Source organism: Camelus dromedarius, chromosome 25 (assembly GCF_036321535.1).
Source record: "Camelus dromedarius isolate mCamDro1 chromosome 25, mCamDro1.pat, whole genome shotgun sequence".
In the NCBI taxonomy this organism is placed as follows: domain Eukaryota; kingdom Metazoa; phylum Chordata; class Mammalia; order Artiodactyla; family Camelidae; genus Camelus; species Camelus dromedarius.
The window spans coordinates 20,111,431-20,124,786 of record NC_087460.1 but is presented as its reverse complement, the minus strand read 5'-3'; the positions used below and the strand labels follow the sequence as shown (position 1 = coordinate 20,124,786).

Sequence of the window (13,356 nt, the reverse complement as noted above, 5' to 3'; positions counted from 1 at the left end):
GGGGGGGGTAATTAAATCTATTTATTTTTTTAATGGAGGTACTGGGGATGGAACCCACGACCTCACATATGCTAGGCATGCACTCTACCACTGAGCTATATCCTCCCCCTCCTTTTCAAAATAACTGTCTTAATTACTTCATCTTTTTTTTTTCCCAGCCTGAAGGAACACAATACCAGGAACAACTATGAAACACTTGCTGTGGGAGAGGCAGGGAGGAGAATGCGACACTTCTCACGAGCTACCAGGTTATTTTAAACTCCTTTTCCCTGAAGGAGGTTACAGTCTCTTCGAATGTACACACGGATTGGGGGGGAAAGTGTGGAGTATTTGTGACTTCTGTGCTCAGATCCTCCAAGAACTTCCCATTTCATGCAAAGCAAAAGTCAAAAGTCCTAGTAAGGATGTAAAAGCTACTGCATCACTTGACACCTCCTCCCTCTCTGACCGCATCTGCTATTCATCCCCAACTCAATCCCCTCCAGCCTCTCAGATTATGATTTAAACGAACATGGCCATGCATGCCAAAAAAGTAATCTGCAAGATGACATATCTACAGCTCATCAAAAGAAGCCATGCACAAGATCCAACCTCACATCAAGGTCAGCTTCAAAACATCTCCTGAAACCGTCTAGAGAAAGGCAATCAGTGAGGCTTCTCAGCAAGGCACATTCACGTTAAAAGACCTCTTTCAGTTTCAAAAACTGACGGCTAAGAGCTCTTCAGCAGTGGCATTTGATTCCACATTAGTCTGCAGGATGCCAGAGAAAAACAAACACCCATCACTCAGAACCTTCTATTTACAGACCCACGCCGAAACATTCTTAAGGAAATTGCTACTGTGATTGTGTACTTCCCATAAATGCAAACAGGTCCCTTTTTTCCGATTCTAAATATAAAAACGTAGCAGTTAAATATTACATTTTTTCCCCATAAAATGTTTGAAAACAGTAAGCCTGCATAAACAAAAAACAAGTGAAGTTAACCCCAGAAGTTAAAAGATCAATCCAGCAGAGCAATTCTTTTTCAAAAATCCTACTTATGAACTTTGTAAAGTTGGCATAAGCAACTGCGAACAACAAAACAGACACAGCAAAGGAGACAAGTAACTTTAAAAGGAACTTCAGACAACCCTGACGGATCGAGTATTACACGCTTTTAGCATACATCTTAACTGAGGCGATTAGATTTTTTTTTTTTTTGCGATTAGATTTTTGATGACGTTGGTTGCTGGTTTTCTGAAAGGTTTCCAGTATTTTCATTTCCAGAAAACAGAGAAGACAAGTAAAAAGACTGCACAGTTGATTTTTTTTTTTTGGTTTGTTTTGCTGGGAGGTAATTAGGTTTGCTTACTTACTTATTTCTTGATGGAGGTACTGGGGATTGAACCTTGGACCTCATGCACACTCTAAGCGTGCCCTCTACTGCTGAGCTATACCCTCCCTTCCTGTGCAGCTGATGTTTACATATTAGCTCATAACTTTCCAGCTTTTCTTACCAAATACTTCTATTCGTACAGTCACTTAGTCCTAGAGTTGGAAGTTTCTAAGAGAGAGGCTCTCAGCCCTGGTTGCACCCATGAGGGGGGGTGTCAACATACTGAAGCCCCTCGCTCCACCTCCAATGACTAAACTGTCTCAGAGAGGGGTCCCAGCAGCAGTAGTTTTATAAATCACCTAGGGGGTCCTAATGAGTAGTCTGTATTCAGTCATCTCCTGAAAAAGCCCTGGGGGAATCTAGGCTCTGCTCAAACTCGTCCAATGTCGCGCTCCAGAACCTCACTTGAAGAATCTGAAGGTAATAATACACTACTTTACAGATGGTCATTTTTCAAAGATGAATTTTTAAAAATTTTTCCTCTTTTTTATTGAAGTATAACTGATTTACAATATTGTCTTAGTTTCAAGTGTACAACATAGTGATTCAAAATTTTGATAGACTATATTGTTTCAAGTTATTATAAAATATTGGCTATATTCCTTGCAATGTACAATATATTCTTGTATATTCTTGCAGCTTATTTATTTTATAAATAGTGGTTTGTGCTTAATCTCCTACTCTTATCTTGCCCCTCCCCTCTCCCCACTGGTAACCACTAGCTTGTTCTCTACATGCATCAGTCTGTTTCTGTTTTGATATATTCATTTGTTTTATTTTTTAGATTCCACATATAAGCAATAACATACAGTATTGTCTTTGTCTGACTTATTTCACTTAGCATAATAGCCTCCAAATCCAACCATGTTGCTGCAAATGGCAACATTTCATTCTTTTTTATGGCTGAGTAGTATTCCACTATGTATATTTCCTACATCCTCTTTACATGAATGGGTATTCTTACAGGGCATGAAAACAGGGATTCCAGAGGCTGGAGACCACCCTCAATGCAACCACAAAGCTTTCAAAATTGAAATGTCCCACAACTCATATTCATTTTAATTTTTTAAATTTTGCATCAATCTTCTTCTGAAGAACAAGCAAAACATAAATCAACACTAAGATAAACTAGGGGAGAGTATAGCTTACAAGGCAGAGTGCATACTTACCATGCATGAGGTGCTGGGTTCAAACCTCCATTAAAATCCCTAGTACCTCCATTAAAAATCAATCAACAAATAAGTAAACCTAATTACCTCCTCCCTCAAAAATAACATAAGGGGAGGGTATAACTTATGTGGTAGAGTGCATGCTTAGCATGCTTGAGGTCCTGGGTTCGATACCCAGTACGTCCTCTAAAAATAAATAAGTAATTACCTCCCCCCACAAAAATAAAATAAAATAAAATGATACAATAGTAAATGAATAAAACAATTTTTAAATAAACAAACAAACAAACAAACAAACCCAAGTGGGTCAGGAAAGCATGGAAGTATTTTTTAAAAAGAAAACTAAGATAAACTTTTGATACACTGTGAGAATATTTCAAATGTTCAAAAGTCATAAATACTGTGAAGTGCTATTAAATAGAAAATTTTGACCATGTTGGAAACACTGTGATCTAGTGGTGGGGAAGGGAGTATAAAAAAACAAAAACACATGAAATTCCTTGGAACATACGGAATGGTAAAAAAAAAAAAAAAAACTCAGATGGAGGGGGTGGACATTATAAACCATTCTATAGGGGAGGGGGGTATAGCTCAGTGGTAGAGTGCCTGCCTAGCATGCATGAGGTCCTGGGTTCAATCCCCAGAACCTCTATCAAAATAAGAAAGAAAGAAAGCAATCTGTATAAACCCCCTTCCAAGCATGAGCCCTCCGGGCAGTATTCCCAGCATCTGGTTGCCTAGACTCAGTAAACTTCCCTGGTGTCAGGGAGCTCACTACTTACTAAAATCCCTTGCCTCATTCCGTGATCGGACAACTTTGCTGGTTAGTTCTTTATTCTGATACAAAATCTGGCTCCCAGGGACCCACCAGGCCTTGCTCTACAATCGAAAGCCAAGTAACAAATATGCTCATGAAAGCAAACCCAACGAATCAGTTCTAGGACAACATGGGCATGATTCGAAAAGTAACGTGAATCCAGAGGGAACCGAGTTGGGCCAGGTGTTCAAGGAACTATGAATTGTTTAAAAAAAAAACAATTGTAGGTGGGTAGAGTTCAAGTGTGAAGACAGGTGGATTATCCTGGCTGGAGCTGAGTGACCAGAGTGGAAATAGATATGAGGGAAAAATATAGAAAACAATTGATGTATGTCCCTGGAGGCCTAGTGGAAAATTATCACAATTAGGCAAGATTTTTCTATATTTTGTAAAAAAATGAATCTGAAAAGTAAAGGACAGGTAGGTAAATAAGCAGATTTGGCAATTCTAAAACACAGCATCACAGAAAATAGATAGTCATAATAAAAACCATCATAATAATAAAAATCACAGAGATCAACTCCAACCCTTTAGTTTTATAAAGTAATTAAATCCCAGGAGGAAAAGGTATCAATTGCCACTCTCTTATTTCCTTCCATCATAATAAGGAAAAACACTTCTGCCAAACAATTTCCTATCTTGTACCTTCTCCGCACCACCTGCACAACATGCTAAATTTCAGAAGCTATATAAGACCGCAACCAACTATTTCAAAACTCAGCTATTTAAAGTGGTGCAGCCACTGTGTAAAACAGTACGGCGGTTTCTCAAAAAAAAAAATTGAAAACAGAACTACCATATGACCCAGCAATTCCACTCCTGGGTAAATAGCTGAAAAAAACACAACAAAACAAAACAAAAACAAAAACACTAATTTGAAAAGATACATGCACCCCAATGTTCATAGCAGCATTATTTACAACTGCCAAAATACGGAAGCAGCCTGAGTGTCCACCAACAAATGAATGGATAAAGATGTGGTGTGCACACACACACACACACACACACACACACGGAATACTACTGAGCCATAAAAAAGAATGAAATTTTGCCATTTGCAACATCATGGATGGGTTTGGAGGGTATTATGCTAAGGGAAATAATTCAGACAAAGACATACTGTACAATATCACTTATATGTGAAATCTGAAAAATAAAACAAACTAGTGAATATAACAAAAAAGAAACAGACTCACAGATATAGAGAGCTAGGGGTTACCAGAGGGGACAGGGAGGACGGGAGGGGTATTACAGGGGTAGGGGATTAAGAGGTACAAACTATTGTGTACAAAATGAGCTACAAGGATATACTGTACAACACAGGGAATACAGCCAATATTTTATAATTACTATAAATGGAGTATAAGTTTTAAAAACTGAATCACTGTATTGTACACTGTAATTTATATAATATTGTATATCAACCACACTTCAATTTAAAAAAACTTTCTTAGAGCAATTTAAATAATTTTTTATGACAGCATGATTCAAATTTTGAAAAAAAGCTATATTAGGACCTACGTATTTATCTGCATCTATATTTATACTCATACTGATATCAGTTTTGATATTATTCATTATATACCTTCACACATAAAGGATTGCTAGAGGGAAAGAAGTTAAATAATGACAGTAATATCTCGGTGATAAAATTATGGATGATTTTAATTTTCTTTATACTTTTGTGTACTTTATTGTCTTCAATAAAGGTAAATTATCTTCATAATTACAACCAAAATAGTTTTATAATAAAAAATAGTTTCTTCTGAAAAGCTAAAAAAAACCACTCAACCATCACAGGGCAAAGATGGAATAACATAATGAGGCCCAATCTGCCTGCATCATCTTGGCTTCTCGCCAAGACCCAGCATAGACAGGATGTGGCCACACTGCAGGACGGGCTCTTGCCAGTCCTGGAAACCAGCCGCCTATTTTGCTGATACACATCGCTCCATCACCAGCCAAGGCAAGGAATCAAAATCGCTGCTAATTCACCCATAAAACTTCCCATCTTTTCCCTCCCTTGCTATGATGACACAGACCTGCCATGGTGCACCCCAACAAATTCCATCAGTATCTTTTACCCACACCTACACTAGCTTTCTCTCTCACTTGCCACCCAAGCTACCCTTAGGGCTGACCCTGGGCCACCTCCCCGCCCCGCCCATCCTCCAGTGTCAACCACACTCCCTGAAGCTCTCTACTCATCTTCCCTAACCAGTCCCATTTGCTTCACACTCAAAACATCAGTGTTTTAAACATCCTGCCCTGCCCTAGATCATCTGCATTCTAAAAGGACATACTATTAAATTTTAAAAAACCCACCAGGTTGCAGAGTAATATGTATGGCATGATCCCATTTTTATAAAAACAAAAGAATAAGAACAACAGAAAAACCTGCATATGGATCCATATGTTTAAAAATATTTAGACACAACATTGTAAACTGACTATAACTCAATAAAATAAAATTTTAAAAAAATTTAAAGCAAATATAAGAGAATACTCACCAAGTAAACAGAGACAGACTGGGAAGAGAGGAAGGGGAAACTATTAAGTTGTCTATGCTTTTATCTAACTTGGAATGGTTGCCACAAATTGTCGTAATTATACAATTGTAATTTTTAAAGAGTAATCAAACTCTGATGGCCGAAAAAAAAAAGCAAAGGGAAAAACTCAAAAGTGTTAATGCACAGGGAACTATAGTCAATATCTTGCAGTTACCTATAATGAAAAAGAAAATGAAAACAAATATATGTATGTCTATGTATGGCTGAAACATTATGCGTGCACTAGAAATTGACACATTGTAACTGACTGTACTTCAATTAAAAAAATAAAAAAATTTAAAGTACAAGTGTTAATGGCCTTCACATCTCAGACAGCAGGGGGTGAGTGCTGCTGCTCCCAGCACCCCCAACCCAAAAAGTCAGCAGGGGCCACTTTTCCTCCCTGCCCCAGCCCAGCCTCCTGTCCACTTCTGATGAGTCTGCACATCTCTTACTTCAGAATGCGATCTGGCTTCATCAACCCACTGTACAAATTATTCATTTGTTTCATTAAACTGAGAGTTGAGTATTTTAATGTATCATGCAACTTATGCCTCTTCTCCAAGAAAACGTCAATTAAAAGGACTCATAACTCGGGCATCAACTTTACCCTCTAAAACTGCTCTTCCTTGAACCTTCGTTTGTGAATGAAACCACCTGCTATCCATCCTGATATTCTCAAATCCACTCTCTTCCTCACTTGCCACATCCGGTCCCATCCAACATCGTGCTCCACCCAACAGCTCCTCAGCAGCCCTAAGGTTTGTCCCCACCTCTCACTCCCGACCGCCCCTGCACAGCTGCAATCCTCCCTCTGTGACCTTGACCTTCTAAACTGCAGGTTGACTGAGGTGTTTCACCCTCTCAGGGGGAGTTCGGCGCAGTGAAAAGAGTTCAGCCTGAACCAAGTTTCATCACTTAGCTTTGTGGCCTTGAGAAGCCTCTTCAGCCTCTCTGAAACCAAGTCTCCTCTTGTAAAAGGATGGCTGTACAGATTGGGGATAAGGCATGCAAAGTGCCTTGTCCTGAGGCGAGCTGTATCCGTAGTTTAATGCTTTATGACTTCAATTATTTTGTTATCTGTAAAAATGGGTACTAAGCCTCTGAGTGACTTTGAAGATTAAATGAGATAAATGCAAGGTACCAACCGCAGTTACTACGTGTTTTGTTTCATTTCCTTTGAATGGTTCCCGGTTCCCAATACAAAACATGGCCACGACCACATCCCCAGTTTCACCTCCTGCGACTTCTCCTTTGCCATAAGGAGTCATTTAATAGTCAGACTGTGCCAAGTCTTCAGGTCCTCCTCTCCTTCAAACCATGTTTACAGGTATAAGCTTCAGTGTGAGAAGGTCTTTTATTACATCTTTCAACATGCAAGTTCATTATATTTTCAATTTAGAATGCAACATCCATAAAGTGCATGTGTATGTAAGGGGAAGATAAGGAAGAATATTTTGTTAAGCATGAAACTCCGAAAAAAAATCTTCAAACCATGGCTGCTGTTCATGCAAATATGGTGAATGTGATGAGAGATTATAAAATCTTGCTAAATGACACCTGAGAAATAACTTTGCCAGAGGAGACATCTTCTGAGTTGAAACAAAAAGCAAAAATGGCACGTGTTAGGGAAATTGGGTGAAAAAAAATGTGGTTGAAGATGATTATGCTTCTTTGATGAGGCTGCTTGTAAACACTTTTCAAAATTATTTGATAATAAATGTAACATCTCTTCAGCAAAAACATTAAGAGAGAAAAAACACTAGCCAACTAACAAATTCAGTATTAACTTTCTCTGTGTTTATTCTTAGATTAGAAAGGAAGCCGGGGGGTTTTCCCCATATGATTTTATGATTTAGAATTTACAAAGAGAAGAGAAACTAACCATCTTTCTAAGCATATAGGGGAAGAAATTAGTTCTGTTTAAAGACGAATTCAGGTAGTTAAATGGCTTTCAACAGGTCCTAATGTGATGATCTCTAAAAGTCTCTAAGTTCAATGTTTATTTCTTGAATGATGTAACTACGGTCCTGAAAAAGCTTCAAATTGGCCCCAGAAGGAAAAGCTGCTCTATGTCCACAAAGTGCTTCCTCAGCAGCTAGTGTCTATCCTTGGTGTCAGGTTGAGAAAATGAGAGAAAATGAGTCAGAGATTCTTAGTAGAGGGTCTACTGTAACCTAGCTGCAAAACTTTTCTCATGTTGTCACATGGATGTGTTTCGTAAAATGCTACCAGGAATGCTGAATCACTCCTTTCTACAGGGATCTTTTTAAACATTACAATATTTTAAATTTCAAACATTTTTAAAGCCAAAAAACAAAAAACGAAAACCCTTGAATTTAAATTCTAGGGTTTTTTTTAAACAAATGTATATTTTTAGTTTTCAAATAATTTTAGAAACATGACTCTTCTTCAAACACTATTTTGGCCTGGGTGACAGACACAGTGCTGATTTACACACATCTCAAACATACAATCAGCCAGGCCCTGAACCTAACTGGGTCTGGGTACCCTTTAGGCCTCGGAAAAGCATGCGTTATTCGTGAAATCATAAAAGCAAAACCGCGGCCGAATATTCTAGTGGACAGGTGCTCGGTCCAGCTTCCCAAAGACAATGAAAAGGGAAACATGATGATGATGATGTCCGAAGTCAGTCATTCTTTTTTCACATCATCAGTACTTTTTTTTTTTTCAAGAGTCTTCTTTCGGGAACAGAATGACAGCAGTTGTGTAGGCTCAAGGAAGAGCCAAGTCAAAAAGCAAGCCTGACCTACCGAAGAAAATAACTAGGAAAAAACCTCATGAATTCATCATCTTGATTCTGCACATCTTCAGCAACACTGCTCACTCGGATTATTGTCAGAGCAGTAAAAAGCCTGGGAGGGAGGGCAGTAGCATTGCTGGGTGCTGACTCTTGCAAACAAACATGACCTGTAAAGACTGAGCCGTGTGGCCACACTGCAAACCACCAGCATCCAACTTGGACTTACACAGTGCTTTCCTGTTGACATTCCAATAAACCGATCCAATTACTTTTAAATGAATCATATTTGTTGAAACAGCCCAGAAATAAGCCGAAGACTTTATACTTGGCTTTATAGTATAATGCATCATTTAGTATATAAACTTGAAAATGAACAAAATATGCTTTTGAAAAATCAAGAGCACTCACAAAACATGTTTCTCAAAAATGGCTTCCATAAGATATCGCTAGAATATCTTAGTTTGCACGATTATTTTGGATTTACTTTTCAAATAGGAAACAGTAGTGAGACTGATTTAGTTCATTTAAATAATACTCGCAACTAAAGTGCAGGATCAGAATAACAGGTCTCACTATCAAATAACCAAATACAACGATTCTTTTATTACCTTAAAATACATTTTTATATAATTGTATAAGCCAATTCATTGGGAACCTAAAATTAAATTACATTTATGCTAAATGCAACTCAAATACATATATTAACAAGTATCATTTGGTAAAAATGATCCTGATAAATTTTTATTAACCTCCTGCTATACACGACAAAATACGATTATGCCACAATTTTTTATAGAAAAAATAGTAATTGGTAGTTGCAATATTCGGTATTAAGAAACCAGTTACACTATTCTTACAAAACACTTTTTCTTGTTTTTCCTATTATTGCTAATGAAAGTAATGCAGGTAGTTTTTAATATTAGTCACTTTCTATACTTTCTAATTTTTTTAGTCTTTCTCTGGCACTAACCAATATTGACTAGTGAATGCTTGAAAAAGTTCTATCGTCTTTCAGTATAAATGTATTCTTTCATAAAATACCACTCACTAGGTGCTAGGTTTTGTGATAAAGACTGGAGGTAATGTAAAGATAGATTCCTTTCCTTAAGAGCTTACGGTCTAGGAAAAGCAAAAGACAACTGTATTAAGGTTTACTATGCAGGGTGACTGTAATGACACAGGAAACCTAGTAGGGTTGTTTGAATCAAGCAGGAAGGTCATCTAACAGTCACACTCCTTTTCGTTAAATTAATTCTACCACGTTTATAAAGGAGGTGATGGCTAACAGTGCCTGGTTTGCACTTCCTTGTTTTGGCAAAGCTGTCCTCATAAGTGTAGACATCAAAATACCACTGAGATTTACAATCATCATCCTGTTTTCTGACTTCATAAGGTTCACCATCACTGAATTTAAACATTTCAGCTGAAGATCTACTCTAAGTTGGAAAACACCAGTAAATCCAGCTGTAGTTAAGAACAGACATGTACATGATAACCAAAAAACCCCAAAAAACGAAACAAAACAAAACAATATGGACTACAAATTTACAGCTAAATACCTCAAAATCAGATTTCTAGTTGGGGTTTTTACCATATGTTTATTTTTTGGCAGTTAGGCATCAGAATGAAAAAAGACATACCTCAAAGTATAAATGCCTACCATATTATGTACTAAATTATTAGGTAAGTTGATTAGATGTCATAAATCATGTCTTTTAACTGTGATAACATAAAACAAGACACCCTCCTGAAAAACTGAGTACATTACAAGAAAAAATTTCTGAATAACGTTACGTATCAAGTTAGAATTAACATTTAAAATGCCAATATTCACCTAAAAATAAAGACATGCCGCACAGAAAGCCAATGTGCACGTCTGCATATATAACTGGTTACTTGCTACCCATAGTGCCTCAGGAATCAGGGAAAACAGACTGACTTCCTTCAACAATAGTATATTATTTTGTCTCCGATAGGAAATCAAAGCATATTCACCACTTACTTTCTTCCTATACGTTAGTCGGTCTCTAAAAGATGCCAAATACCAAAAGATTAAAGAGGGCAAGTGTTATATATACGGGGCCCATTTTAGATACTCTGGTTTTATTCATACAGTCATTTCTAACAGAAGAGCCTCGTTTGAAATGCTCGGCTACGCACGAACTTGACATATACCATTCTTTCAGGCCATTTGCAAGGGAGTTAGATTTCCCCCGCTCAGGGTGACCTTACAAGACTTCTGAGGCACAGCCCAGACTCACTCAGAGGTTAAATCAAGGCAGCACATCACCCAGCAGCAGAGTTGTTTTTCTCCTGCAGCCGGTGACAAGAATAACTAAGGCGAGGGAGAATGAAGACTGCCCAGCCTTTGTCAAACGGGACTGGCGGGGAGTTCTTCTAAAAACAGCCCCCAGACTCATCAAGGAGTGGCCACCTTCAGCACAAGGCTGAGGTAACCATCCTGAAACTGTGGGTCCTCAACACAAACCTACTCATCGCCTTTGTGGGTGACGGGAGTGACATTGAAACCTGGGCTGATGTAACAGCAGTTTGAGAAGTTTGATTTACGCATTCCAACCCACTAAATGTCGCCTTAGAGCGCCGATCCTTAAGGACTCTCAGGAATCCCTCTCCCCCACAGCCTCAACAGCCATCACCTCCCAAATTCCAGCTTGTACATTCACTTCCTGGGCAACTGCTCTCTTGGGGGGTAAAACAATGGGCTCGAGCATCCTTTCCGACTCCTTCATAAACGCTGAGTGGGCGTCGAGGGTGGGGGAACGGGGGCCGAGTAGGGAAGAGGTGACGGGCAACTCACCTCTTTGAGCTGCTCCAGCTCCTGTTTCAGGCTGTCGTACTCAGCCTCCAGCTCGTCATACTGCTGCTTGAGGGTCAGCTTCTCCTCCAGGACCACCAGCCCGTACTCGGCAGCCTGGATCTTCTCGTGGGTCGTCTCCGTGAGCTCCTTGGTCAGCCTCTCTATCTCGGTCTTGTAATGGTCCACAGTCTGCAATACCTCTTCCGCGGCCATAGCCCCGGCGGCTGGAAGCAGGAGGGGATGACGGGGTGGGGGAGATGGATGCAAAGCCGGCGGGGGGAGGGAGAAGGAGAGGAGGAGCAGGGAAGGATGCGAATGGAAAAGAGAAGTGCGGCCGGATGGGCGAGCAGGGCGATGCCGTGACTGCGCCTCCGGCAGCCGCAGCTACACCGCCCGAGACGCCGGCGACATGGAGAAGGCGGCGGGGAGGATCGGGGGCATGTGCCCTGCGGGCCGGCCCCTGCGCGCGCTCAGCGGCCGCGCGGCATGGCCCGGGCTGCGGCGGCGGCCGGCGGCGGCCGGGGGCTCGGATTCTGCTTATTCAGAGGCGCGCGGCCGCCATGTCTCGGGGCCGCGTCACTGCAGTCCCCGCGGGCCCGGCTCGCGGCTGCCGCCCGCTCCACCTGCTCCGTCCGGCCGCGCTGCAGCGGGTGCGGAATGATGCGGCGCCGGCCCGCTCGCTCTCTCGCTCGCTCCCTCCCTGCGCGCCGGGCCGGGGCTCCGCGCGGGGGGCGGGGGGGAGGCGGACGGAGTCGGCGCGGGGGGCGGGGGGGGCGGGGGCGCGGGGGAGGGACCAGACGGCAAGCTCCCCAGGCGCCTCCCGCCGGGCGGCAGCGCGGGCGCGGGGGGCCGCGGCCCAGGGCGGCGGGACGCGAGCGGGAGGGACCCCCGCCTGGCCTGGCCTGGCCGGGCCCGGCTCGCCCCCTGGCGGGGGCTTCGCCCGGTGGACGTCGAGGTCCCCGAGAGTGGCGTGGGCGCCCGGCCCTCTGGCTGCGCCGGGAGCCCAAGCTCAGGAGACTGCCTGGAACCTGCGCCTTCCCCGAAGAGCAGCTAACAGTCACTAACGCGCTCTGGGCCCGGGCATCCTTCTTCTCGCCCGCTGGGATCGCAGCATCCTTCCCTGGCCTCCGGCATCCAAACACTATGCTCGGGAGCCTTCCAGACGCACGCCTAGGCTCCCGCTTCCGCCCCTTCTTCCTGCCTCCTCTCGCGTTCCCTCCCTGCCTTTCCCTAGCTTGGCCTGATTCACTTCCCGCTCTCAGCAGCTAACCTTATTACCCACTCAGGACAGTCTTTGCTAAAGATTGGTTGCCCTCGCCCAAGCGTTCTGTGGCTCGCTTATCACAAGATCACTACTCAGAAAGAGATCTCTATAATGTATGCACCCAGTAAACCACTAGGTGCTACTGTTTCTTGCCCCAGTAGTTCTAGTCTACGCATTCTTTAATAAAGGAAAACTGCATGAAATTCCCTATATATGAAATCAATATACGTACCCCACAATAGACATTTTTTCAAATAATAAGTTCATGAGACCATGTGCCAAGCATTCTTCTAAGTTTGGTACAGGCAATCTCTCCCATCCTAACAGCAACCCTTTGAGGTGGGCACCATTATCCCCAGTTTACAGATAGTAAAAGAAAGGCAAGGGGAAGTTGAGTGATTTGCCCAAAGTCAGGCATCTCTTAACTGGTAAAGCCAAAATGTAACGTATCTCCGGAGCCCTGACTTGGATCACTATGTTAGCTTCGCCTTCACACGTTACTAATACAAAATCAGCAACTAAGTATGAGGTGCTCATAAGAAGACCACTTTCATCAGCATGAAGAGTGATGAAGAATCACAAGAGGAGATGAAGGCAA

General features: G+C 41.8%; 1 protein-coding gene across 8 annotated transcripts in view; it reads right to left on the bottom strand.

Annotated features, from left to right (window-relative positions):
* The window catches only part of BICD1 (BICD cargo adaptor 1), a 172,442-nt gene extending 160,267 nt beyond the window's left edge, over positions 1–12,175 (bottom strand). For 3 of the 8 annotated variants that reach the window (XM_031443829.2, XM_031443827.2, XM_031443828.2), the window contains exon 1: positions 11,495–12,170. In XM_031443829.2, the coding sequence (XP_031299689.1) occupies positions 11,495–11,707 (213 nt within the window). In that variant the 5' untranslated portion in view covers positions 11,708–12,170. Of the gene's footprint in view, positions 1–11,494 lie in introns of all 8 variants that reach the window. The other 5 variants (XM_064479177.1, XM_064479175.1, XM_064479176.1 and 2 more) reach the window with 5 other exon arrangements.
* Positions 12,176–13,356: the final 1,181 nt, after the last annotated feature.